Source organism: Cataglyphis hispanica, chromosome 10, assembly GCF_021464435.1.
Source record: "Cataglyphis hispanica isolate Lineage 1 chromosome 10, ULB_Chis1_1.0, whole genome shotgun sequence".
Lineage (NCBI taxonomy): Eukaryota > Metazoa > Arthropoda > Insecta > Hymenoptera > Formicidae > Cataglyphis > Cataglyphis hispanica.
Genome location: NC_065963.1, coordinates 6,326,892 through 6,352,590, shown reverse-complemented (window position 1 = coordinate 6,352,590; position 25,699 = coordinate 6,326,892). Strand labels below are relative to the sequence as shown.

General features: G+C 34.1%; 9 protein-coding genes across 15 annotated transcripts; 6 read left to right on the top strand and 3 right to left on the bottom strand.

Annotated features, from left to right (window-relative positions):
- Positions 1 to 439: 439 nt before the first annotated feature.
- LOC126852356 (cleavage stimulation factor subunit 1) lies at positions 440 to 2,734 on the bottom strand. Of its 2 annotated transcripts, XR_007687816.1 has the most exons (5): positions 2,530 to 2,734; positions 1,441 to 2,344; positions 1,221 to 1,314; positions 770 to 1,099; positions 440 to 658 (listed from the first exon to the last, which is right to left on the bottom strand). XR_007687816.1 is itself a non-coding variant. In XM_050597095.1 (4 exons), exons 1-4 carry the CDS (start codon positions 2,598 to 2,600, stop codon positions 855 to 857), a joined length of 1,314 nt encoding a protein of 437 aa, XP_050453052.1. In that variant the 5' UTR covers positions 2,601 to 2,734; the 3' UTR covers positions 440 to 854. The 2 variants fall into 2 exon arrangements, 1 of the variants encoding a protein (XP_050453052.1); XM_050597095.1 differs by having other exon boundaries at positions 440 to 1,099.
- A 20-nt stretch (positions 2,735 to 2,754) lies between these two features.
- Positions 2,755 to 3,849, top strand: LOC126852380 (ribonuclease P protein subunit p20-like). Its single transcript, XM_050597151.1, has 3 exons — positions 2,755 to 3,053; positions 3,316 to 3,484; positions 3,562 to 3,849. Exons 1-3 carry the CDS (start codon positions 2,880 to 2,882, stop codon positions 3,699 to 3,701), a joined length of 483 nt encoding a protein of 160 aa, XP_050453108.1. The 5' UTR covers positions 2,755 to 2,879; the 3' UTR covers positions 3,702 to 3,849.
- LOC126852384 (transmembrane protein 203) lies at positions 3,811 to 4,497 on the top strand. The gene has a single exon (XM_050597156.1). The coding sequence runs from the start codon at positions 3,811 to 3,813 to the stop codon at positions 4,222 to 4,224; it is 414 nt and encodes a 137-aa protein (XP_050453113.1). The 3' UTR covers positions 4,225 to 4,497.
- A 635-nt stretch (positions 4,498 to 5,132) lies between these two features.
- Positions 5,133 to 9,831, top strand: LOC126852192 (uncharacterized). 3 transcript variants are annotated; one of them, XM_050596700.1, is made up of 9 exons: positions 5,133 to 5,562; positions 6,133 to 6,271; positions 6,344 to 6,554; positions 6,634 to 6,898; positions 7,030 to 7,188; positions 7,264 to 7,887; positions 7,996 to 8,405; positions 8,526 to 8,733; positions 8,864 to 9,831. In XM_050596700.1, exons 1-9 carry the CDS (start codon positions 5,538 to 5,540, stop codon positions 9,091 to 9,093), a joined length of 2,271 nt encoding a protein of 756 aa, XP_050452657.1. In that variant the 5' UTR covers positions 5,133 to 5,537; the 3' UTR covers positions 9,094 to 9,831. The 3 variants fall into 3 exon arrangements, with proteins under 3 accessions (XP_050452657.1, XP_050452656.1, XP_050452658.1); XM_050596699.1 differs by having other exon boundaries at positions 5,134 to 5,562; positions 6,058 to 6,271; XM_050596701.1 differs by lacking the exon at positions 5,133 to 5,562 and adding an exon at positions 5,914 to 5,932 and having other exon boundaries at positions 6,058 to 6,271.
- Positions 9,832 to 11,915: 2,084 nt separating this feature from the next.
- Positions 11,916 to 16,648, bottom strand: LOC126852191 (protein shuttle craft). Its single transcript, XM_050596698.1, has 9 exons — positions 15,369 to 16,648; positions 15,084 to 15,257; positions 14,633 to 15,022; positions 14,216 to 14,497; positions 13,856 to 14,146; positions 13,306 to 13,769; positions 12,646 to 13,176; positions 12,479 to 12,585; positions 11,916 to 12,387 (listed from the first exon to the last, which is right to left on the bottom strand). The coding sequence occupies exons 1-9, from the start codon at positions 16,633 to 16,635 to the stop codon at positions 12,282 to 12,284; spliced, it is 3,612 nt and encodes a 1,203-aa protein (XP_050452655.1). The 5' UTR covers positions 16,636 to 16,648; the 3' UTR covers positions 11,916 to 12,281.
- A 354-nt stretch (positions 16,649 to 17,002) lies between these two features.
- LOC126852205 (translation initiation factor eIF-2B subunit gamma) lies at positions 17,003 to 21,325 on the top strand. 4 transcript variants are annotated; one of them, XM_050596747.1, is made up of 5 exons: positions 17,003 to 17,151; positions 19,487 to 20,196; positions 20,273 to 20,579; positions 20,706 to 20,938; positions 21,034 to 21,325. In XM_050596747.1, the coding sequence occupies exons 2-5, from the start codon at positions 19,520 to 19,522 to the stop codon at positions 21,188 to 21,190; spliced, it is 1,374 nt and encodes a 457-aa protein (XP_050452704.1). In that variant the 5' UTR covers positions 17,003 to 17,151; positions 19,487 to 19,519; the 3' UTR covers positions 21,191 to 21,325. The 4 variants fall into 4 exon arrangements, with proteins under 4 accessions (XP_050452704.1, XP_050452706.1, XP_050452703.1 ...); XM_050596749.1 differs by lacking the exon at positions 17,003 to 17,151 and adding an exon at positions 18,936 to 19,084; XM_050596746.1 differs by lacking the exon at positions 17,003 to 17,151 and adding an exon at positions 18,992 to 19,129.
- On the bottom strand, positions 17,231 to 19,083 carry LOC126852204 (tRNA (adenine(58)-N(1))-methyltransferase non-catalytic subunit TRM6). The gene has a single exon (XM_050596744.1). It carries the CDS (start codon positions 19,081 to 19,083, stop codon positions 17,671 to 17,673), a length of 1,413 nt encoding a protein of 470 aa, XP_050452701.1. The 3' UTR covers positions 17,231 to 17,670.
- A 230-nt stretch (positions 21,326 to 21,555) lies between the features above and the next one.
- LOC126852220 (60S ribosomal protein L37) lies at positions 21,556 to 22,849 on the top strand. Its single transcript, XM_050596767.1, has 4 exons — positions 21,556 to 21,690; positions 22,056 to 22,191; positions 22,294 to 22,378; positions 22,726 to 22,849. Exons 1-4 carry the CDS (start codon positions 21,688 to 21,690, stop codon positions 22,775 to 22,777), a joined length of 276 nt encoding a protein of 91 aa, XP_050452724.1. The 5' UTR covers positions 21,556 to 21,687; the 3' UTR covers positions 22,778 to 22,849.
- Positions 22,850 to 23,285: 436 nt separating this feature from the next.
- On the top strand, positions 23,286 to 24,997 carry LOC126852214 (mpv17-like protein 2). Its single transcript, XM_050596759.1, has 4 exons — positions 23,286 to 23,894; positions 23,983 to 24,422; positions 24,602 to 24,727; positions 24,823 to 24,997. The coding sequence occupies exons 1-4, from the start codon at positions 23,867 to 23,869 to the stop codon at positions 24,838 to 24,840; spliced, it is 612 nt and encodes a 203-aa protein (XP_050452716.1). The 5' UTR covers positions 23,286 to 23,866; the 3' UTR covers positions 24,841 to 24,997.
- The last annotated feature ends 702 nt before the right edge of the window (positions 24,998 to 25,699 follow it).

The following is a 25,699-nucleotide window of genomic DNA, read 5'->3' as shown; positions in this document are numbered from 1 at the left end:
GTCATCGATAAGATGATGTGATACTATATGTATCTCGGAAACTCGCATGACCAGTAAAATTATGCAAGAGTTTATAACTTTTAGCACGCATTTTAAATCGCACGGGATCACATCGATTTACTGTTCTATTGTATGAGTGAAGATTTATAATAATTAAAAATATAAATGTAAAAATCATGGAATATCATCGCAGAATAAAATTAAAATCGATACAATTTTATAAATAAAATTTTAATGAAGATGCTGATTAATCACGCTTTAAAGTTTTTATATGTTTTAGAAGCAATAAGTTCGAAAATCAGTTTCATAAACGTCTGTCGTGTATATTAAATCGAATTATAGTCAACAATACGCACGTATACTTACCTCATTTAAAAACTGTTTTCACATGTATACTTATGTATTGTACAGTGAAACATGTAGTTGATAATTTATAAAATTTTTGTTTATAAGACTATCTTCAAGATTTTTAATTATATATGCTGCTTTGAAACAGAGATAAGATTCTCTTTTGTACTTGTTCACATGAGAGTTCATTATGAGAGAAAAGTATTATCAAAAATCGTATATTATTTATATTGCAGTTGTTGTTGTGCAGGTGTATTGTGCAATTAAAATAAAATAATAAAATATGCAAAGTATGTTTCTTGCTCTTAGTCTAAATAAAACAAAAAATAAAATAAATATGTAACATTTTTCTCATAATTATATCTGATATCATATGCTCAATCTTACATGCATAATACCTTTGATTTCAGCGTAATTTTACCTTTTCATAAAATTGAAAATTATCAGAAAGAATATTCTGTCATCTCTTATAGAGTCCTTTAATTGCCGATTTTAATAGTAAGCCGCTAGTGAGTCGGCATCCTTCGAAACCAAAATCTTGCCCTAAAATCATCACTACATGTCAAAAAAGCAGGAGCTGTCGGTGAGTGCACGATTAGTCTCACGGGACCGTTGTGACCCAAAGACAATAACTGCTTTCGTGATGCATTACGAGAATTCCAAGCGCATAATGAAGTCGTGGCTTCGTCGGGAAACATCACATAATCTTCGGTATGATTAAAAATAGCTTGTGCCTTGTGTTCCTGTTTACCTGTTGAAAAAACATACCATCGTGAGTTATATAATATTTATCATGATAACATTATAATGTTAACGCAAGGTATACCACACCAAATATATTCCACATATGTTTAAACCCTTCATATTTTTACCTGTAGTTCCAGCACCTGTATATGCTATTAAACATCTGCTAGTAGACAATTCCCACAACTTTATCAAGGAATCTTTTCCTGAGGACAGTAAATACTGGAAAATTCAAAATTACACGATTACTCAATACAACTGTAGAATATATAAATGTGCAAATGTTTCCTCTGCAATTTATAATGTATCTTAAATCTTGTGCAATATTACTTGCACCAGAATTACTACCTTGCCATTCCTTGTGAAGGTCACCGAGCATACTTCGTAACCGTCATGCGCTTTCACGAAGGTATTTATACATCGATTCGATACACCATCCCAGAGTTTGATGCTGCCATCTTTACCAGCCGATGCGTAAGTCTTTGCATCAGGTGAATACTTGATACTTGTTATCCCAGCCGTATGTTGGTGACTTGGTATGCTGCACACGAAGCACTGTGCAGTATTCACATCATACAACCTAACTACTGGATGGTTAGTCCCAACTATGAGGAAATCTCCAGTAGGATGAAAGGATAAGCACCGGATTTGATCAGCATCCGTGATGGTTCTGAATGCTTTTTTGACACTAGCTTTACTAAAATCGAATAGTTTTACTGAGAAGTCGCGACTACCAGACACAAGAATAGGTTCCCTAGGATGAAACTCTAAGCACGTCACTTCTTCCAAATGATCGTACAATGTTCTTATAACTGGATGGCCACCGGTCTGATCTCCGGGCGCCATCTCGTCCGGTGCGGATTTAGCTAGCATCCTATCCACATCCAAAATCTTGATAGAAGCATCCACAGAGCCAGTAGCTATTAACTGTCCATCCGCTGAGAAGGCTCCTGCCCTGCAATTTCCTTTATGGGATGTCACATACGCAGTTTCGTACTGCGCCGGTTCCGGAGCCTGAGTCTGAGTCTCCGTCTCAAATTCCAAGTCTAGTCCAGGTCCTAAAGTGTTGTCAAAGCTCGACGCAAATGTGGACAGATTATTGCTGTTATCTTTCTTGGAACGATCTGGCTCGTGCGCGGCACCGATTAACGTTAAATGAAGCAATCGATCCGAGGGCGGACACGGCGGTTCCGCTTGTATCACGTTGGATAATTGCACGGCTAACGTCTGATGGCCATCGTAGAATAACTGACTGAAATATTCAACGTGACTTACTCAATTCCTATTGCTTTTACACTATTGTCATCATTGTAAAATTATATATAATTGCAAATCAACGTTGCGATTCAACGTAATCGAGTATTTTTTGCAAAGACATTACTGGCAAAGAAGCTGGAAATTCAATGGGATGCTTGTAAAAGAGACGATTATACCAACCTGATCATTAGCCTGTAGAGCAGTTCTCTGCTCTTTATCATGTTCTTCGGATCCACTTCGGGTTCCTTCATCGCGCCCTGACTCGTCGTGTTTCCCGATGGTGACTGAATATTGCCTGCTTTTATGAAGACCGTTGAAACCAAACCACCCCTCGTCAATCGATGAATCTCCAGTCCCTTTGCAGGTTATGTCGCGTTGTTGTCAGTGACCCATTTGATTGCGTACTCGTCACCTACTTCTACATCGTGATTCGATTGGCGCACTTCCGATAGTTCCGGTGACTGCGGCCAATCGATGCGCGCCGTTAGTAGCGAGTACTCCACGTGATACCGTTCGCGAAAAATATCAGAATGGCCGAGGCAAACGAGAATCCGAGGGAATTAAGCGAAACTATCCCCGAACTAAAGGATACGCGCCGTAAAAACGATTTGTCAAATTCCAAACACATTCTGAAAAAGAAGCAATTCAACAAATTGGAGCAAAATGGCAGGGATATTTACGTAAACAATAAAACTTCCTTCAAGGTATCGTGTTATTCACGGAAATCATAACCTTTGAAGTGTTGCAAAACAACTTCTCGAAATCGACAAACATCAGAGATGCATATATGCTGCATAATTTTCTTGAATTCGAAGTTATGTTCAAAAAATAAAAAGCAAAATTATCTCTTATACTTTTAATTTAAGACAAATATACGTTTGCTTGGAAATTTAATATTTCCTGAAATATTGATATACATATATATATATATATATATATATATATATATATTTATTTATTTTGAAGGTACAATTATACAAGTGTGAGAAACTATTTGATAAAGGCGCATCAGAATTAATTATCCATGGTCTTGGAGCCACTGTGTTTAAAGCAGTCAACTTAGCCTTGCAATTAAAGAAGATTCATCATGGAACCTTAGATCTTGATATAAAAACGTCTACTGTATCGCTACAGGGTATGTGTATCTTTTTTTTTGTATATAAGTTTGTGTAAAGATTTATACAAAGTTTTAATTATATCTATTATTTGCAGATGAATTAGTGATATTGGATGACGACGACGCGGACTATGGATTATATAATGGTAAATTAAATACCAGACTAAACTCTGGTATACACATACGTGTTTTCAGAAGAGTGCCATTTGCTGCGCTGAGATTTAAGGCAAACTAATATTGATTCTACAAAACAATGCATTTGAACAAGATTATGTGCATATTACTTTATCCTAATTCACTATAATATTGCAATATAACTGGCGCAAAGTTGTATTATTTTTACAATGATCTTTTCTTTAAATGAGCTTGTTCATTGGTTGGGCTTGACAATCTTTGAAATATGGATCAACTTAGTTGCATTAACATTCTTCACTGTACTACTAGCTTTAAAATTAGACGATAATTATTTTTTGGGAGCGTCAGGATGGTGGGAAGTATTTTCGCCCCTTTTTATAGCCGATGGTCTGAATACATACTTTTGTGCAATTATATTTATAAGAATGTACATGGAAGGAATGATCAAAGTAGGTATTTTACGAGCCTTATGGAGTTTGATATCATTACTTTTGGTATTTGTATTTAAATATCTTTTGTGTAAAAAGCTATGTGGTCAAAGCACATTGGAATACTCAGAAGTTTTGAGTCCTGTATTCATTCTCCTACAACTAATTGCAGTCAGAGCCTGTCAACTACATTAAGAGAAGTAAAAAATTTAGTGCTTCCACAAAGCATCTGCCATATATAACGTACATTATCATATACCATATGGTATTATATGTACATATATCACATTTCATCACAGATTTATTATCTAGATAAAGTTAAAAAATATTTCATCTGTAAATGTTCATATTTCTATCCTACCTATTTAATATTACATTAGATGATTTGTTGTTGGAAAGAGATAAGTATTATGTGTTGTACTAATCTAATAAATATTTTTTTCTCGAATTTTTTTAAAAAGATAATAAGTGTAAATGATATAGGAATATTAATTAAGATGATGCAGTAATATATGTTGGCAAATAATATGTTCATTCCATAAATATTTTGAACATATATTAATGTTTGATTAATGTATTTGTAGTCTCTCTATTAATTTATAAAAGTTTATACATTTATACAATTAATACTTTAAACTATTACTACAAACTTGATTTTTTGTAATGTATCATATTCAATCTCATGATGTAGATAAAACAAATATATATACACATATTTTTTCTAGATAGAAAATAATTTCACTTATTGTATTATCTCAATTAATCTATATTATTGCTACTCTCTTTTTTATATCACCTAGAAATATCAACTTTGTTCATAATTTTCGAATTAAAAGATTTAGGATATTTGGGAAAAAATAAATATTAGTTTTTGTATCGCGTTTCCTCCTTTCGCCTCTTCTCTTCAAGTCGTTTAGACATCGATTTTTTAAAAGTTGATGCCCTGTGATTACAGGGTAAGATTTACCTCGTATAATAAAAAAGTTCAATATGTAATATATTATCAAACTATTTTTATCCCCTTTGTATGTATTCCCCAGAGTATTCTTTTATACCGCAATTGGAATTTATAATTCTTAGGAAACGTCGATAAAACTAAGACAGAAGTTTCCTTTTACAAAAATAACAAGGCCGGTGTGAATCATAACATAACATAGACCGATAAATTTAACGCTGCTCCATTTAAACTCTAAAGATAAACACAACTGACCAGCAAACCAGGTGCTTTATGTGGGCATGTATGTGCCTCCCTTCCAACCCTCTCTTCAACTAAGATCAATAATCCTAACTGAAGGGAGACAGTAGCTGTATTCAGTGAGAAGGGGTGCGTGAATCAAGCCATTCTATAGGTAAAGCCTGTTGCTGCTACCCACATTTTACCAACGTCATCCCGCGGAACGTCGTGTGCTACATTAAAGACGGCAACATATTAAACATTGTCTATCATAAGACAGATTAACTGACGCTATATAAGATTCAGTGATGTGCTGTGGACATATCGAGGGATTATGGATAGACTGGCTAATTGGACTCGTGAGTTTTTTTATCCCCATTGTATCTTAATTTTTAATATACAGAGTTTATTACATATATATATATATATATATATGTGTGTGCATGCGTGCGTGTGTGTGTGTGTGTGTGTGTGTGTGTGTGTTGTTGTTGTTGTTGTTGTTGTGTGTGTGTATAGAACGATAACGAGTGCCATTTTTATATTTATGAAACGCGCGATCGGACTTTCGTCGATCGTATAGCGCGCAAAATTTCTCGCGTAATATGTCATGTCTCGTTGAAACTGAAGCTTAGAAAGCTGTATTGCGAATATTTAAATGATTAATTACAACATATAGAAAAATGACAATTAAAGAGATAAATCGTATTTTGTTATGTTTTATATAGTTATGTAAATATCAATATTTATTATCATATATATTATATATATATATATATATATATATATATATATATATATATATATATATATATATAGACACGCGTTTCTCACTCGAGTGTTATTCTGTCAATTAGGTGTAAACGTAACGGTCCCCACGCCTATCGCCGGACAAAACTGTGTGTCAACCTCGTCGAATTCTGCAATTCTAGACAAATCACTGGTCACTGCTCCGTCGTGGGGTTCGGTACAACAAGACTTGAAATGGATGTTCCTATTGCATTCGTACGGTTTTGCATGCCTCTTCTTCGTACTTGGGTTTTATACACTCTTCTCTATTCTAAATTTAAGGTACGTCCGTATATGCGTATTGTCGATATATTAATAAAAGATTACAGTTATTTTAAGATTGTCTCTTTTTAGATCTCTCATATCAAGCCGACCGTTCATGTCCACGATTAATATATTCCTATGTTTACTTGGAGCGTCGCGAGCCGCTTGCCTGTTCATAGATCCATACAATCTGAAGGAGACGATGCCAAAGGTCATCGGATCGATCATATGGGACATTGGATATCCGTGCATCACGTCTGCCTTCTGCCTGATACAATTGGCATTCCTTCAACTGACGAAGGTATTTATATGACAAAAGTTTAGTTAATGTAGAATGTATATTGCTATTACAAAATTCTCATGTGGATAACTTGTAACAGCTAAAATTCGGTCCGGAGAAGATACAGAAAGAATCCTGCCTCAGTCTCATCATAACGGCGCATTTCTTCTTCATCATCGCCAGCGACATCACTCTGTCCTCCCATAATTGCTACATGGCGAAATACGTGGTTCAAGCGGCATTTCTCGTATGGAGCATCTTTCTATATCTCGCGTTCCTGCACGCAGCTTACAAAGTCGATCATCTACTTCGTACCATGCCAAGCAGTATGTTAACACGGGATAATATCAATGCACATCAAAAAGGTTCGACTTTTTTCATGTATATTTCAATTTTAATATATTTTTTTCTTTTTTTTAAATATCTGATGCTTTCATATTCCGCATTCGTTTTCATATTGTTTCCAAACTGAATCACTCTTATTCGTATGATTTAGGTATCATGCAGCTCGCGATATTGGCACCGTATAGCAATTTAGCAACTTCAGTCGCTGCCGCGCTAGTACCCACCTTACTTGGCCCCAAGATGAAGAGCCCGGAGGAAAGTGAACCCACGAACGCGAATAAAAGCGCGGAAGAGGCAACCGCGGAAGAAGGTAGTATCATTTCTCTTTATCATTTCTCTTACCGATGTGAGTAGTTCTGACTGACAATGAGATTTTTGATTTCAGAATCACGGATCACGACCAAAGTATATAAAATAGAGGAATCAGTGCGAAAGGAAACGAATCGTGTTACGATTGTACCCACGTGCACCGTACAATCTCCATCGCAAGAACAGAAATCGGCAGTGCCGGAGGTTTATGTGAGACCACCCACTCCCACCCCGTCGACCGCTAATTTGCCGATTATAACTGTGTCTAGTCCGAGTCGCAGAAGCTCAATGGCCAGCCGACGAGGCAGCGACACATCCAACAGATCATCCCGCAGAAATTCAGAGTGTAGCGTCAGATTCGTAAACGAGGACGATACTTCTCCGATCACAGAAGGTAGCCCCAGACGCATGACGGAAGGTAGCCCCAGATATTTGCCGAGGATGCGAGTAGACGAACCACTCGAGAGAAGCCGCTCGCCCGAAAACGTATCGCGACGATATTCGGAGAATATCACGCCGTCGGGCAGCACCAGGGAACTGAGACGTTGTTCCGATTTCACCCATGAGAAAAATCGCGGCTCGCAGTTCGCGACTAAGCTCAGGAGGAACAGCGATTTCGGTAACCGGACACCTAGAAGAATGTTACCGCCTGAAACTGAACATGTTAGATTGCCTAAAGTTTTGGATCTCAGCCCTGTAGGTAAATATCACGTAAAGTACAAAATTTATCATTTAATTTAGACATTAAGATTTTAATCAGTTATATAGATACTTTCTTTTATCTACATATTGTTTGACAATATTTCAGGTTCAAGACGCAATTCCGATATTGGTAGCTTTGCATCGTCTCGACCTGATTCGCGTAGAAATTCCGAGAGTTGTTACCGACGTAACTCCGAATTCGTTCATATTAAGCCGTTAATTATAAATCGTCGAAGTAGCGATATTAGCATCAAAACTCTGGACAGAAGTCCCACACATTTTCAGAGTATAGTACCTGTAAAGATGGAGACGCAGGAGAAATCCGAATCAGATTCGGATCAACCTGATTGCAGTGAGAAAGCGGCGCTGATGAAGAATAACTTGAAGAGCAAGGATGAAGAGACGAAAGCGCGCAAAAAGAATCTATCATGGAATGACAAAAGCATTGAAGATCCGGAGAATATCACAGCGGAGACTAATTTGCTTCCCGAAACGCCTAACGAAGCAAGAGTTATGGTACGACTTATTATCGCATTAAATCTATAAAAATAATATGCGTTCTTCAACATTCTTTTAGAGTTTTTTTAGAGTCGACTGAAATTTCACGACAAAACAATATACGCGCGTTATTTGCAGGGCACGGATTTTACTCTTCACTCGATACTGAATCATATTGCATATGTGAACCGAGCAAAATCCGACACGCCGTTGCATATACCGGAAGCGGACACCGCGGCTGCCAGAAAGTCTCAGGTGCGAAGAGTATTAAATGTCACGCGTGCCACTGCAATTTTAGGGATTCTTCTGTGTGTCATGGACGCTTTTCGTATTTTTGGACCATATGGTATATATTTAATATAGTCATTAAATATAATTAGAATCACACAATAACACAACGTTTTACTGATATCTCTTTTAAAGATAATGTTTAAGAAAAATAATTCTAATTATACTATAATTAATTTGTTATTAAGGACTCTTCGCTGAAACTGTACGATATGGTGCAGAACCGGCACCGACGCAATTTCCAAAGCCGTGGCCATGGCTGTTGTATCAAACGATATCAAGAGCATTTGAACTTGTGATGGGCTGCGCCATGGCGAGTATAACTAAACAGCCATCAGTAAGTCCGCGACATCAATATCTGAGTGGTTATCCTAATTATTCCCCACGCGTAAAGCGGGGAAATAATCCTTACATATGAAGCAATAGTCTATTTAGTCGTAATTCAAAGAATGAAGATGCCAAACGACAATTCTTTTCATTTATTTTATCAGATTTTAATATCATTTCTTCAAACGAAGATTAATATATTTTCTGATGTGATATTCCTTGATTATTTTAAATAATCAAATTTTACATATACGTTTACGTTTATACATATATTTTATATGTATATACACATATGTACATATGTTTTATACATATATACATATATATGTATATCACTGCATACACATCGCGCGCACGCACATACACAAATATATCGTATACGATATATCATATCTCAAAATCTCGACTATGATTTTTATATTTGTTATTCTCTTTAATACTCGCTCTATAATAAGACCGAAATATCTTCAATCGAAATGGTATTATATAAGATTTGATGATATTCTTATTTTCACACAGATATATAGTCATAATCATGAATTGGTGGCAATCTCTATCAAAGACAGGCATTGATATCAATACATGAGATGAGACAGAGTCTCATAAAATGTATTAAACACATAGCAATAGATCAATATAATATTTTATAAACATGAGACATGTATTTAGACAACATCTGATAATTGGTGCAATAGTAATATTTGTAAAATCCACTTCTCATGCAAAGTGTTCATTTGAAGTATGTATATCGCGAAAACAGATATCTATTTTTTACATTGAATTAATATTTTCTGATGAATTAATTTAATAACTTTCATTGTATTCTTCAGAAAGATATGAATATATATATATATATATATATATATATATATATATATATATATATATATATACACATACATCATACATACATATACATACATACATATTTTTTCTGCTGTTGAAATATATATCATTTTTTAAACTCATATATAATCTATGAGGAATATTTTTGCAGCAAAACAAAGAAAAAGAGAAAAAAGAAACAGATTGCGTGTGTGTATATATATATATATATATATATATATATATATATATATATATAAATAAACAAAAAAGTTAAAAACTAATCGATAACTTTTACCGATAATTGAACATGGAAAACGCGTTTTTACTATGTGTTTACAACCGCACCAATGCTTAGAGGTAAAAAGTACGAACCCAAATTCTCAAAGTGCCCTATTACTGAATGTTCAACAAAATTACTACAATGACTAAATAACATAGATGACTTATCTGCAAGTGGAATTTGTAACATTTGTTGTGATCCTACATGTGATACAATATTTATGTGTTTAGAATAGGAGGCCATTTTACGCTTATGTAAGCTTATAAATACTGTATTCCGTGAGATAAAAGACTGTAAGAGAATTTACGATAAAAACAGAGCTATCATAGGTTTTTATTGTAATTTTATTTTGCTTTCCATTAAGATAGACTGTAGGCATTATTTTATTCCCGAAAACCGTGCGTAGGTGCATTCAAGGCATTTATTTATATAATTTCTAATTAATTTATAATTTTAAATATATTTTGTATAGAAATGTTCGATTAAAATTATTTTCTTTTGCATTCATGGTATTGTACCACTATATTGTATAAATATTTAGACATATATATATATATATATATATAATTCCGTTATAATCTTACCATGAAAAAAACCAAATATGAAACAAGTGAGAAATCTAGTAATAATACTTACAGGAGCATAAAAAAGGTCTCTCAATAATTATCTGTTTGAAATTTATATAGTATAATAAAAGTAGAGTAATATATCTAAAATATATCATTGATGTTTCATGTGCCAAATACTCGTGTTAACTATTTTAAATGTTTACAAGAGATACAAAATCTTATTATTCTAATAAGAACTCTTCTACAAAAAAACTATAGGCATAGACAAATATTTATATACAATTGAATGTATATAACAAACAATATCTATTATTTTAATCAAATAAGACTTTGAAATTATAATATAATATATAATCATTATTTTTACTGAAAGATTGTAATGTATATCGCAGCTTTAATATATATATTATTAAAGTTTTCACATAATAAAAACTCTATTGTGTGAAAACTTTACATCTGCTTAGAAAAGTTAATAATTTCATAACACAAATGACTATATGGTATTATTTAAATATAATTACTTATATATAATAAAGCTGTGAATTACGATAAATATTATATACTACTACAGTCTCAATCAAGATCAATTTTGCCAACTGTTGTTAATAAATTATAAAGAAATGCCTCTTGAGTGAAAAACATTCTCGAAATATCACGCCCAAAAATATAAAAGATATGATCAATGTATATCATGTAGCACGTATAGAGCACTGACTTTATTCTTAGCAATATAACATTGACCAAATAAAAAGATGTCGATTGATTTTTAGATACTTTGTACATGTATGTTCTATGCGTAATAGGAATTTGTCTTGTAGTGGCTCAGTAGTCAAATGTAGAATAGAAAAATTTATATTGCTTTATCATACTTTAGACAAGATTATCATATTGTTATATTTAAGAAATATTAATATATAATCAACAACTATGTAAAAGATTTATTGAAAAAAGAGAATATTATGTTGTAGAAATAAAAAGGAAAAACTCTCGAATACTTTGTTTAATGTATAAACGAAATTTTTTCTATATATAACTATATTTAACATATATCAATACACGAAATCAATTTAAGATAACGAGATCTTTTATAATATTAAAGATTAAGCTTAAGGAGTATAGTTCAAGAATAATAAGAAAAAATCAGAGATTATTCTCTTTTTTAACAAAGAAGTATATTGATTGTGCTTTTCACATTATTACATTTTTTTGCATGCATTTTTGTATGTTTTAATAGGATATATCGTCCAAATGTTCTGAATTATATGATAAAATAATATTCTTTTTGCCAATAATTAATCCATAAAAATCTTTTGTAGACATAAAAAATTGTTATTGTTAAATTTTTATATAAACTTAATTTTTAATAAACTTAATGAATTTGCTTTAATTAAAACTCACATTCAGTATGAACAGAAAAAAAAAAAAATGATAATGATAGATAACACTATAATGTGTTTTACATTTCTACTTACAAAATCATGTTCGTATTCATTGTATAATTACAATTGTAATAAGTTCATAACCTTCGTTTATGATACACATTATACAGTTCATTATAAAGTTTTGTTTCCTTTAACACAACATTAATTATTATTTACCGATTCATCCTTGATAGTCAAAATAATCTATTTCCTTATCAATTGTTTTTGCAGTTGATGATGATGGTAGTGATTTCTGATTCTGTTTTATGGGTAATGAAAGAACAGTCCTACAAATATAATAATAATCAAATATATAATTATATTTTAATTTGTTAATTCAATCACCACATATGATTATTGTAAATGTAGATATCTTACTTTGTAGAACTATTTCCCTTAGAAGCGTTAAGTACTGGTCCTGGAACTTTTCTTTGTCCCTTCTCCCGCTGCACCATTTCTAATAAACTATAGCTTGGTAGCCAACACTGCAACACGATTTATTGTTATAAAGATGATACATAGAGTTTAAATAAACGAATTCTCACCTTATCTTTTACAGCAGTGGCGACTACATTTCTTTTCGGTTCTTCATCATATGCTTGACTTTCACAGCCAAAGTGTTGACATGACTCATGCACGAAATGGCGCTTTTCCCTATTCATAATGTCAAACGAGTAACTTCGAGACTTTTGCTTAGATGTTTTCGCCAGTTGGACCAATTCTGTCAGTTTCTCGTGGACCATCTGGCAAAAATGTGGATCTTTTTTGGCCCATTGTTTCATATAATCAGTATATCTGGGCATCAACTTGCCGCTCAAATCAGGATTGACGATCTGCAGTCCTAGAGCGAGTCTCCTATTTCTCTCTATTGTTTTACACTCATCATTGCACTCCAGGGTTTTTAGCTGATTTTGTTTCTTCGCGCCTTGCCCAAATACTTCTTCTAAATCGACGGAATGACCGAGCTGCATGTCGGCCATTTTACTGGCTAGTATGTTGCTTGCTATCCGTTGATATTCTCGCGCATTATCAGCGCAAACACGACTCATAGTCCTATGTCCACACTGACATGTAACCTGCAATATAACAAGAGATATAACTATATGATGCAAAAATTCTCGGATAGTTTCGTGCTTGCAATTATCTCCGCATGCTTTTCTAGTTTCTTGATATATATAAGGATAATATATAAGAATTGCTCTTACCTTAACCATTTCTTTGCAAGGTGTATCTGGACACTTGCCTTCGTGACACGGAGCGGCACAGATGTGTCCACATAGCTCCCTCGACGTGCTGCAAGGTTGTATGCATTGTTGTCCAGGTCTTTCGCATGGCCCGGCGTGACACATTGTGATGCATTTATGTCGTCCACACGCTAGCGGCTTGTTGCACGGTAGACCGCACGAGATCTCTTTCACGTGGCATGGCACAGCCTTTCTAAGTTCGTGTTTACCATGGCACCATCTCTGAGTCAAGACGCTGCAAGGCGGACACGCGGGCTCGCTGTGACAATTATGCAACACTTCATGATCGCAAGGATGCTCGCGAGAACATGGTCGATTGCAAACGGGCCTTCTTGTACCGCATGGTACCGGTGGATAAATCACCTCAGCACCGCACTCGCAGTATAGTTCTTCGAAGCTGCTCTGCCAACAAGGCGCACATCTCCCTGTCGATGAAAGAAAAAATTCATTTTCCGTTCTGCGATCCAATATCGTGCATGAAGATACAACTACAAGTAAAACGCGCACTCACCAATGTGACATCTCTCCTGACACTTGTGCCGACCACAACTTAACGTCTTTGAACACGGCAACGGGCAGATATGCTCGATGTCGATGCAACACAGCTGATTGCAATTATGCTTGCCGCAAGATCGTTTCTTTTTACAACGCTTCTCGCAGCGTGCGTCGTCGGCTTTACTTGTCAGATCCTTGCAAGCGATCTCGCGATCCATGTTACCGCATCGGCACTTGACATCGGTATTCAAGTCGCAGTCCGGACATTCATCGACATGGCATGGTGCTTTGCAAATATGTGGATTACCTGTGCGAAAACATTATTGTATATATACAATAATAAGACACAAAATATGCAATATTTTGAAATGCTTACTAGGTTGACCGCATTTCAAACGCTTAGAACAGATTTTGTCACAGGTGGGCACAGGATCCAAGCAACTCTCTCTCTTCTCCATTAATGGCGTTTGACCGCAACAACATGTTGTAACTCTCTCAGGCGTCAAGGAGCAAGGATCGCATGCTTCTGAATGGCAGACTTTTTGACAATAATGTTTCTCACAGTCCAATGGTTTGTTACAGATATTATTACAGAAATATGTATCTGTGACATTTGCTCGGCAAGGTACATCCTGAGTTTTTTTACCACAAAAACAAGCTAAATAAAATAAAAAACAAAACCATTACATTTATATATTAATTATTAATGTTATCTATCTATTAGAATATAATATAACATTGATAATTATCTTAGCTTAAAAATTAAATATATGCTAGAGGGCGAAAATATTACTTTGTTGCACAGTTTCATTGCAAGGCCCACATTCTCCCTGATGACATTTTCTCTGACAAGTATGCTTGCCGCACGATAGATTTTTTTCGCATATCGAATCGCACTGTAACAGTTCATGAGCACTGCACAGTAACATCTTTGACATTCTTCCGCAACCACAATACTTTGTAACCATCGCCACGCATTGCGGACAAGAACCGGGATGGCAGAGCAGGGTACATTTATGCGTGCAATTGTTTTTAGACAGATTTCGACCGCAGATCTCGCCACATGAGTGCGCCACGTCTCTGCGATTCCACTCTGGCATTTTTCTCTTTCCGCAGAAGCAGAAATAATCCTCCGGTACGAGAAAGCTAATGTCTCGACAGGCTGGGCACTTCCATCCATTCTCTGAATAAATAATCATGTTTTATGATTTGTCATAATAATAAGATATTTATTTCTTACTTACCGCTTTGAGATGATTTCGCCCATTTTTTTATGCATTTTAGGTGCAATACATGATAACAGTTAATGCAAGACCAAACGTATTCGCTTTGTTTGATATGCTCATAACACACTAAACATTCTAATATTCCCCTGTTCAATTGTTCCGTCAATCTTTCTCTTTGACTCGCGTCATCATCTGACAAGAATAAAATAAAATAATCATCTCTTTTATTATATATGGTTATTTTATATAATAATCTAATTTGTTTAAATAGAAATAGTGCATAATATTATAGTATAATCATACCTATTTTATGTTTTTTTTTAATATTTTTTTCCTGTATACGTGCTACCTCATTATCTTCCGTCTTATCTCTCCAATTTTCCAAGTTCTTCTCTTTATGATTTGCTGTCACTTTATTGTTTCTTTTATGTATATATTTTGTAGCAGCTGCAGTTTTATGTCTACCACCAGGTTCGGACTGTACATCGTCTGAATTATATTTATAATGATGTTTGTATTTATAATTGTATCTATAATAGTTAGACGCGTTAGCGTGGTCCGTGAATCGCTTGGATTTATTATTTCGTTGTGTCTCAAGAACTTTCAAGGAGGCATTTTTCTCCGAATTATTATCCTCGCATGTTTCCTCTCTGCTTCGACCAATATCCGAGGATGAGTCATTCTCTTGAAGTTCTCTAGCAGAAGCCTTATTTTCCTGACTATCAAACGTGAATGAACCATTGAATTCAATTGGTATACAAGCTCTTCCAGTACCATATTGTTCTACAAATGATGCATCCGATTGATGTCTTCTATTATAATATTTACTATTCTGAAATTTATTATAGTTTCTCCCACTATTCTGAGTATCTCTGTATTTAGATCTTGGTGGGACCTGTGTGTCTTGCGGATTCTTTTGCCTATAATTCATATCCTTTCTGTTGTTAAAACGTTTCTCACCCTTGTATCTATTATCCGTCGAAGACGTAAACTTGTTAATTGATCTCGCCCTGAAATCCTGCACATCAAAGTTATTTCTCGCCGCATTATTGTAATCATCCTTTTTATTAAATCTGTCCTTATTTAATCTAACACTGTTTGGCACGAATTCGTTGGCTGTAGCGTGTAAATTTGAGTTTTGCACTATGCTGGACTGGATGATATCCCCTTCCGACGAAGTAGGCTTATCGATCGTTCTGCTACTCTTGGATCTCGGCTTGTGATTGTCGCGGAAGGGCGCGTTACGCGAAGCCGAGGCGATGCCGTTGACGGAACGCGGATTGTTTGATGTTTGCCAGCCGCTTGCAACGGACGATGAGCTTGGCAGTATGTGTCCCTGATAAGTATTTTCTAAAGGCACCATATTTGACGGATGCTGATAGAAAGCGTTGGCGGGTCTATTCTGCTCGTAAGCTGGTTGACCTCCTGTTCCCGGATAGTAGCTCCTCGCGGGGACGTTTCGCAGATACGACGAGTTCTCGTTGAAGTATGTCCAGTTGTCTTCCGTGTCTCGAGTGGAATATGTGCAATAATTCGGATCCTCCGGGAATGAGCCGTCCCAGGTGGCCATCGCGATATATTGCACAGCTACACGAAACTTGACGCAATATGGTTAATGACGGTTAACGATGATGTAAGAACGTGAAATTCTTATCTCTCAACGAAAAGAAAAAAAGGAGGAAAAGATAACGGAGATATCGAAGATCAGCAAGCTTGCGAATTTAAACTGCAATTCGAGATCGTCGATGCGCGCGTCAGCTGAGGTGTCTCGGAATAATCTTGTTCTAACCTAAGGAAAAGGATTTTGTCCGCGGAATAATTTGCATACAACGCGACTGTTACTGTTCGCCGGCATTTTCGTAATTTTAATCGATCGCGACAAAAAGACTGGAAGCCTTCGTGGAATGTGTACGATTCCACGTAAGAAAAAAGCTAAAGGGGACCCTCCGAATGGAGCCTTTCCGACAATTCACAACCGACTCCGAGTGTTCGCCAAAGTTTGCCAAACCGAAGAGAAAGCCAACCGATGAAACGAACAAGACCCGCGAATTATGGCGCGCGATGGCGCCAAATATGATTCTATTTGGTAACGCGATTTTTTTTTTGAGATAATATAGAGAAAAGAAAGAATGTTTCATTAATTGTCATTTATATTTTCAGTTCCTTGTTTGAAAACATTGTAACAAAAGTAATAAAATTTAATATCAAATATAGATTATGAAAAAAAAAGAAAGAAAATTGGAGCAATATAAATATATCGTAGTATTTGCAAAGGGATTAACATAAATATATGTGAAACACATATTATAAGCAATATATATGTTATATAATCGTATTTAATTTGAAGAAGAATATAATATTATACAATAAATAAGTAATAATTTTTTCTGGATAGAGAATGTAATTGTTAATAAAATATATAAGAAAATGTAATAATAAATGTTGCAAATATATGTAGCGTAAAATAGAATTAGTTATATTTGCATAAAAAATTATAATTTTTTGTCATTGATGTTATAAATTTTATCTTTTGACATTTTCACCAAGTATGTAGCATACACTATCCAATTTTTTATATCAAAATTTATTCAACTATATTTATCTATTATTGAACTAAGTATCCCGTTAAGATATAGCCACCGGTATCACTTGTGAGTATATCAGGATGTGTCCTGTCGGGTAATACTTGATAGGAACGTAAAAAATTTGTAAAAAGTTTCACATTTATCACATTGCGTTTTTGTTTAAGTTCCATGTAAGTTTCTTGCAGGGGCTCTCGATATGTGTGAAAGATGACAAATGGTCGCGAAGCTCCGAGAAAAGGTAACAGGGCGTTTACGATATTTAAAGGATGTTCTTTCGCTACAATAGTTAAACCACGAGCCTTCGAACTATTCAATAAATCTAAGGCGCGTTGTGTCTCCAGAAACCATTTTGGCTTCTTTACAGGGATTATTTCTTCAGATTCCTCAGGTTCGAGTTTCCGTTTTAAGGTATCAGCATCTTTTTGAGTGTTGCAAAAAGAAAGTGTATTATTCTCTTGTGTATCAATTTCAAGCTCCGAAATTTCAGTGTCCATTTGAAATACTTTGTCATTCTTGGTTTCTCCATTCGATTTTTCTACTTCTTCCTCAATATCTTGTGATTTTTTATTGATATGATCAGTAATCTTCTTAGCTGTGGAAATATTGTCTAAGACACTTGATTCACCTTGATAATGTAATCTCAGGAAACTATATATATTCGCTGCAATATGCCTGTCTCTTAACTCTTGTGGAAAATTCATGGCTTGAACAATCGCAATTTGAGGCATATTGCCAGGATGCAGGTTGATCAAGTATCCATTGGTATTCTCCCCTATTCTATTCAACATAGCTGCAGCGGGTAAGCCCTGACATCCACTGTCATATAGCATGTGCAAGCCATCAGCCTGCACATCGCTATAGGACAATATCTGTGCCAGAGCGTCCATTCTCAGACCACCGATTTTCTCGTGATTCTGTCTGAAATACACCTCGTGTAATAACACTATAGTGGGCTTACAAATCCTCAGAAATCTGAAGTACTTGCGTTCCTTCTTTTTGATGTATTTCTCCTGCGAATATTCAGTCTTGGCCGCGAAGGAGACACTGTTCTCGATGAGACTGCTGATTATTTCCTTGCCGCTCTTACCATCCTCCTGCAACTGCAGAATCTCTTCTTTTGACAGTTTCTGCGACATACCATCGTCCGTAATAAAACGATTGTCCTGTCCGCTCAACTCGCCTTTCAGATCGTTCCACGACTCCGCTCGTTCCACTAGTTTCAACGAGTACGTATTTTTACTGCCAGGCTTCGGCATCATCTCAAATGAGCTCCAGAACGGTTTGCCGACGATCTCGTGCATCTCTACCCTCTGATTTTTTCCTAACATCAGAATACCATTTTCAGACACCTTGTATATTTTACTGAAACTCTGCTTCTTGACTATCACGTGGATGCCCACCGTGATCACGCTCTCCGTGGACTCGCTATTCATTGTAAGAATGCTACTCGTGCAAGTGCAAAGACTCGTCAGTTTTTAGGTTAGAAGAATTCGTTGCTTTTTTTTAGGTTAAGTGCGACACATGATGCGAACACATGGCCGCGTAAGTTCGATGATAATCATTCGCGTTCTTCTTTGTCAGTCCTTTCATTGGAAAATTTCTCACTAGGTTTCAGTATTTTAATCATTGTTCTTCTGTATGAAAACTGACGTGTTCGAAAAGTTTAGAACAAATAATCTGACTATAGTATCGCATGTGAGATGCATTTAACGTAAACTAATACGTTTATTATTAGTTTACATTTGTTGATATAGGTATTATATTTTTTTTCATTATGTTATATTCGCAAATTAACAGCATTTTGTAATAATATACTTCTTATTTTGATTATTATAGGTTATATAGCTTCTCTACACATAGACAAGAACAATGGTTTATTACAATGAATTCCAGGCCATTGTGCTTGCTGGAGGGAAAGGTTCTCGTATGACAGAACTTACGGCAGGTCAACCGAAATGTTTGCTCCCGATTGCGAACGTTCCTATGATCTGGTATCCTCTGCAAATTCTCGAGCGCTCTGGTTTCAGAGAAGCGATCGTGGTGGTATCCGAATTAACAAAATCCGAAGTATCGGCGGCATTGGATAAATTAGGTTTAAAAATCAAGTTGGAAATTGTAGGAATTCCAGGTGCCGAGGATCTTGGCACAGCCGATTCTATCAGACTTATCCATGAAAAGATATATACTGATTTTTTGGTGATATCTTGTGATCTAATTGCAAATATTGATATATCGAAAATTTTGAATTTATATAGAAAACATAATGCAAGTATAACAGCTCTCATGCTGCCTGCCCCAAAAGTACCGGATGACTTTGTAACACCAGGCCCAAAAAATAAACAGAAACCAGAAACAGATTTAATTGGTATCGACAATAATACAGGACGAATAGTTCTCCTGGCTTCTGCATCTGATTTCGAAGAAACATTTAATATCTCACAGAGGCTTCTCAGGAAGCATACTAGCTTCACTGTTCATTCCAAATTGATGGATGCACATTTATATATTATTAATAAATGGGTGTTGGACTTTTTGGTATTTAATAAGTAAGTAAAATCTTAATGAGAAATATTAAAATATTAAAAAAAAAACTTTAAATTCTTAATTAAAAACATTTTGTAGAAACTTTACCACGTTGAAAGGTGAGCTTTTGCCATACATTGTTAGCAAACAGTTATCTAAGCCCAAATCTGTAGACGATAGAAATACTTCTATGGTGCAAGTAGATTTGAAGGAAGATATCTTCCGATTTGCAATGAAGAAACCTTTAGACGAACTGATAAGAAAAATGTCAGCATTCAATGACCATAGCACTGATTTGGAAGAAGCATATTATGGAGACATAATACGATGTTATGGTTATATATCAAATGAAAAGTTTGGTCTCAGAGCAAACACTGTACAGATGTATCATTTTGCAAATGCTAAAGTAAGATACAAATCTATATAATGAAAAAGACTGTTTAACATATTTAAATTTATTATTATATTTTAATATATTTATTACAAGTACATAAAAGAAAGAGCAGTGTTAACTTAACAATATTTTATATAGATATTAGAATGGTTGAATGCTAATGGCAAAAATATTGGACAGCCGCTGCCAAGTATCTCTAGCACGGCGACTATACGCAGTACACAGATGCAGGAATGTCATGTAGATGATAATTCGACTATTGAAGAGAAAACGTCGCTTAAGCACAGTTATATTGGGCCTAACAGTGTTGTGGAATCTAAGACAAGAGTATCCCAAAGTGTTATAATGGGACATGTAACTATCAAGCAAAGGTAAGTTTGAAACAATATTGAGTATTCTGATCGAGTCTCATATTCATCAAATATATCTATTGACAATATATAATATCTTTATCATTTTTTTACAGATGTGTTATCCACAACTGTATATTATGTAATGGTTGCACCATTGAAGAAGGCACTGAATTGAAGGATTGCTTAGTCGGAGCTCAACACATTGTGACATCTGGCAGTCAACATTCTCGCGAAGTCCTCACTAATGCGGATAGGCTTATAGAAATTTAATAATTTAATATACTGTTAATAATAAATGCTTACTTAATGCTTAATAAAAAATAAGAAATGACCCTAATTACTGAAATAATGCAATAATTTTCTATGTATATGTATACATTAATGTAATAAAATTAATTTCTCTTATTTCTCGGGATTTAATTGATTTGCAAATAAAGTATGCATGATTCATAATCAACCATATTCTTTTCAAAAGTTTTTGTTGAGTTCTGTTTCAAAATTTACTCAGAGTAGAATAGCATTTGATTAACCAATCAAAACCAAGAAATTTCTATTTCAATGAATTGAAATGGCAGTGAATTTGGGTGCGTTCAGGAAACAATTATTGAACAACAATTGAACGTGTTCTTATTTCTAGAACCAGCAAATCAACGTCGAGTGTTGACATTCCAAGCTCAACGGTTGTTTCTTGAACGCACCCTTTTAGAACATAGTCTGAATGAAGGAACGTTCGGATTCGAACTCTTCTTGCAGGTCTTTCGCTCAAGATGGTAAGGATAATTTTATGTTGTTCAAATCGATTTATTTTGCAGTCATCTTAATAATCGGTCGATTTATCGGCATAGAAAAGATGCCTTGAATATTTTAAGAATTGATATAACCGTATAGTATTGTACGAGAAAAATCTTGATTTTTCTGATAATACTGATACTAGTATACAGGTTATGATAATGTTTATTTAATATGCAGACACGTTTAAATTGTTATAGAATACATTTTTCGTTCGTTTACTATTAAAACAATAAAATTCTTTTGTTCATTTTGTTCGTCAGTTTTTTTTTTTGTGATTTAAATTTCGACATCGTGTCTAATATTGCAGGTTAAGTTCATCATGCGTTTTCTTTAATGTTCACAGACGAAGGGTACATCCAGTTTTGGTAAGCGGCGTAATAAGACGCACACATTGTGCAGAAGATGTGGCCGTAGTTCTTACCACATTCAAAAGTCTCAGTGTGCTCAGTGTGGTTATCCAGCTAAGAAAATGCGTTCATGTATGTTGTATGAGAGAGGATTGTTTATCATTTTAATATCGAATATATTTAATGTTTTTAATTCAATGATATTAATTGGATTTTTATTGAATGATTTTACAGACAACTGGTCAGTCAAGGCAAAGAGGAGGAAGACCACTGGTACCGGCCGTATGCGTTATCTTAAGATTGTTCGCCGCAAATTCAAGTAAGTCATACACTGGTTAGATTTTTAAAATCTAAACAATAATTACTGAATATTAAAATGATTAATGATGAGAAAATATAATTGTAGTAATTGTTTTGCTATATTTCTTGTTAATTTCTAGTTTAAGTCAAATTGGCTAGATTTTTGAAACCTAGACAATAATTATTAAATATTAAACTGATCAATCAAGAAAAGATTGTATTTTTTGCAATAATTGTTTTGCTATTTTTTTATTAATTTCTAATTGTAATTGAATGGGAGATATGTTCTATATTATTTAATTTATCTTATATCTGGTATATAAATTGGCCTATACACATTTATAATTATTTCATACATATCTATAGGAATGGATTCAGAGAAGGCTTGCCAAAACCCAAAGCTGTTGCGGCTAAGTAAAGAATAACTTGTCTTATTGTCTAATTAAGTTGTACAATTTCGACTACAAATAAAAAAAAAATTTAAATACAATCAATCATTATTATCAACTTAATGAAAATTCCTTGTAATTATACCAATGTAGAATGAATCATTGCATTTATCAGTAGTAAAAATGTTATTTCTAAAATATTTATAATCACAATATTTATATTATTATAATTCCTATCTTAATGTAAATCTTAAGTTTAATAAGTATTTTTATTTTCTTTTATTACATCATCTAAATTTTCGGATCTCAATAAATTTTATAGAAATGGAATTCGAGAAACTTTATGCTAATAATGTTATGTTTAAATATTTAAAAAAAAATTTATATTTATATCGAAAAATAAACTTTTGTTATCATAGTTTTATTTTTCTATTACTACATTGAGTAGCATTTATAAACATGTGAGATGAGTTTCTGATAAATCTGTATCTTTATATGTTATATCATATCTGACAAGAGAGAAAATTTGAAGAAATGTGCGATCGGGAAGAGATAAGATGCGTCGTTTGTACTGCGCAACCTCAACGGATTCTTTAATTGTCGCCGCGTCCCGTGTATTTAACGGACTCGCGATCTCGCTAAACAGTACAGTGGATGCACGATGATAACTCGGGTGTTTGGTGAAGTTTCATCGTGCATCTAAAGGCATCCGCCGATACTGCATCTGAAGAAAATTAATCTTCAGTCAGCCAGTTCGAGAGTTATGCCACGCAATAGTATCCAGCGAACATTCCGTCTTCACAAACACCGAAGAATTAAGAAGAATCGCTTAATTAAATAGCAGTAAATTTGAAAAAAAAGGAAAACAGATTTTTAGAGACGAAAGTAACCAAGGATCAAGCGTTATCCTATCGATGCGTTATTTTTATAACGTGTATGGCGATTCGAAAAAAAAGAATTAACATTTCTTTTTAAATACATATAATTTTCAAGTAATATTTGCGGTTACAGAAACTCTCTGTTTTGAACAATCTGTTTTATCTATTATAATAACGAACTTTCAAGCAATTTAAGTTTACAACAAATTATAGAGATTTTTATAACACAATTCTTTACAAATGGGAATTTTGCGTCAACTATTGTTTGGTAAGTTATGCTTTTTGCTTTTAGATAGTATAATATTATATTCTTATTGATATAATAAATTTATAGTTTTGTATCTTGCACTATATAGGTAAATATTTGTTAATTACCAATACTGTGAGTTGCGGTTTAATGATGGCAGCAGGAGATGTAATCCAGCAACGCAGTGAATATTGGAAGAAGTATTCTCACAAATACTTTCCATCTAGCGTTATGGCAGCATCGCCGGAGGACGAAGAGACGACGATAATTTCCAGCACGTCTCCGTACGGACACGATTACACGAGGACAAGGAACATGACAGTTGTCGGGCTGATTCAAGGCCCGTTTCATCATTGGTTCTACATACTCTTAGAAAGAGTTTTGCCGGGTAAAAGCGCAAAGTCAATAATTAAGAAAACGCTTCTCGATCAATCGATCGCGAGTCCTACATGTCTAGCAATATTTTTCGTCGGCCTCGGAATTCTGGAGCATCGTAAAATCGAGGAGATCTGCAAGGAGCTGAAATTGAAGTTTTACGATACATGGAAAGTACGTACGATACAGGGAAATGCCTGTGTGTTAACATTTTAATAATTTTATAAGAAAGCAAATATCTATAATTATTAAATATTAATCAAAATGCGAAAATTATTACTAAAACTTTTGTTTTATGATACATAATAATATAAATAAGTAATTTATTAAATAATTAAAATATTTTATGTTAGGTTGATTGTTGCTTTTGGCCTCCTACACAATGCATCAACTTTCTCTTTGTGCCCTTGCATTATCGAGTACTTTACACAAATGCTATGACGATGGTCTATGATATTTTTTTATCTTATATGAAATATGTAAGTTTTTTTCTTTGTATATGTTTTCATTTACCGTAATGTTGTTGAAATTACAAAAAATTACAATATATGATATGTTTTTATTTCATGCATAGGATGCTCATTTTGAGTGAAAAGAATGAAATCTCATGGCTAGTCTGAATAAAGGAAAGGAAGTAACTGCACAAATATAATAGTTGCAAAGCATGTATTTTAGATATGTATTATATATGTTTATTATTATTAATTATACATAACAATATATGCAATAAAACGCAATTTCAAGTAAAATTATTCTGTATCTTCCCATTTCGATTCCTTATCGCAATCCGCATCTATTTATTGTCTGTTGATGTTTACCAAATAATAAATAAGTCGTCTATTAGTTCCTGTTTGTGTTTGTTTGATGCGATATGTGCAAGAAACTGTCGATAATAATGAGAGCGCAGATAAAATCATCGAAAGAAAATATCAAGGCAATATTCAATTATAATTGTATTATGATATATATTTTTCTCATGACGTTTTTGTTTTTAAGAAATAGTAATTAAATTTTCTGTTATCAATTGCAAGTTTTATTTTGCTAATCCGATTTTAATTATTAAAATAGGAACCTAATGATTTGATAAAATTCAAATTAAATATAACTACTATATTGAGATGCTATATTGAGATGCTGCATATATGTTTTAAATTCCAATACTATTTTGTGAAATTGTTAATTTACATGCACTTGAATAAATCCGAAAGTTTCTCTTGCCAATTGTGTATCAGCATATAAATTATTAATTATATGTGTGGAAAAATGCAAAATTATTGCGAAATGTAGCGACAATTAACGAGACCGAATTGGCTCATTGAACACGCAATGATGTCCATATGTCCACAATATCCCAAAACAATCTATAACGATATTACTACCTTATCACGTGCAATAATCGCTCATTGAGTTTATTTATTTGCTCGACAGCTTTTGTTTGGCATTTGGCGACG

Excerpts from the sequence above, each read along its gene's own strand:
- LOC126852356 (XM_050597095.1), bottom strand. The coding sequence starts at position 2,600 with ATGAAGGAACCCGAAGTGGATCCGAAGAACATGATAAAGAGCAGAGAA. Across the intron at positions 2,345-2,529 it reads CTCTACAGGCTAATGATCAG|TCAGTTATTCTACGATGGCC; the intron begins GTTGGTATAATC and ends TGAATATTTCAG. Across the intron at positions 1,100-1,220 it reads TACAGGTGCTGGAACTACAG|GTAAACAGGAACACAAGGCA; the intron begins GTAAAAATATGA and ends TTTTTTCAACAG.
- LOC126852380 (XM_050597151.1), top strand. The coding sequence starts at position 2,880 with ATGGCCGAGGCAAACGAGAATCCGAGGGAATTAAGCGAAACTATCCCC. Across the intron at positions 3,054-3,315 it reads ACAATAAAACTTCCTTCAAG|GTACAATTATACAAGTGTGA; the intron begins GTATCGTGTTAT and ends TTTATTTTGAAG. Across the intron at positions 3,485-3,561 it reads GTCTACTGTATCGCTACAGG|ATGAATTAGTGATATTGGAT; the intron begins GTATGTGTATCT and ends TATTATTTGCAG.
- LOC126852384 (XM_050597156.1), top strand. The coding sequence starts at position 3,811 with ATGATCTTTTCTTTAAATGAGCTTGTTCATTGGTTGGGCTTGACAATC.
- LOC126852192 (XM_050596699.1), top strand. The coding sequence starts at position 5,538 with ATGGATAGACTGGCTAATTGGACTC. Across the intron at positions 5,563-6,057 it reads TAGACTGGCTAATTGGACTC|GTGTAAACGTAACGGTCCCC; the intron begins GTGAGTTTTTTT and ends TCTGTCAATTAG. Across the intron at positions 6,899-7,029 it reads TATCAATGCACATCAAAAAG|GTATCATGCAGCTCGCGATA; the intron begins GTTCGACTTTTT and ends CGTATGATTTAG.
- LOC126852191 (XM_050596698.1), bottom strand. The coding sequence starts at position 16,635 with ATGGCCACCTGGGACGGCTCATTCCCGGAGGATCCGAATTATTGCACA. Across the intron at positions 13,177-13,305 it reads CTTGCAAAGAAATGGTTAAG|GTTACATGTCAGTGTGGACA; the intron begins GTAAGAGCAATT and ends GTTATATTGCAG. Across the intron at positions 12,586-12,645 it reads CCACTGCTGTAAAAGATAAG|TGTTGGCTACCAAGCTATAG; the intron begins GTGAGAATTCGT and ends ATCGTGTTGCAG.
- LOC126852204 (XM_050596744.1), bottom strand. The coding sequence starts at position 19,083 with ATGAATAGCGAGTCCACGGAGAGCGTGATCACGGTGGGCATCCACGTG.
- LOC126852205 (XM_050596747.1), top strand. The coding sequence starts at position 19,520 with ATGGTTTATTACAATGAATTCCAGGCCATTGTGCTTGCTGGAGGGAAA. Across the intron at positions 20,580-20,705 it reads ATCATTTTGCAAATGCTAAA|ATATTAGAATGGTTGAATGC; the intron begins GTAAGATACAAA and ends TATTTTATATAG. Across the intron at positions 20,939-21,033 it reads CATGTAACTATCAAGCAAAG|ATGTGTTATCCACAACTGTA; the intron begins GTAAGTTTGAAA and ends ATTTTTTTACAG.
- LOC126852220 (XM_050596767.1), top strand. Across the intron at positions 22,192-22,293 it reads AGCTAAGAAAATGCGTTCAT|ACAACTGGTCAGTCAAGGCA; the intron begins GTATGTTGTATG and ends ATGATTTTACAG. Across the intron at positions 22,379-22,725 it reads ATTGTTCGCCGCAAATTCAA|GAATGGATTCAGAGAAGGCT; the intron begins GTAAGTCATACA and ends ACATATCTATAG.
- LOC126852214 (XM_050596759.1), top strand. The coding sequence starts at position 23,867 with ATGGGAATTTTGCGTCAACTATTGTTTG. Across the intron at positions 23,895-23,982 it reads TTTGCGTCAACTATTGTTTG|GTAAATATTTGTTAATTACC; the intron begins GTAAGTTATGCT and ends TGCACTATATAG. Across the intron at positions 24,423-24,601 it reads AGTTTTACGATACATGGAAA|GTTGATTGTTGCTTTTGGCC; the intron begins GTACGTACGATA and ends ATTTTATGTTAG.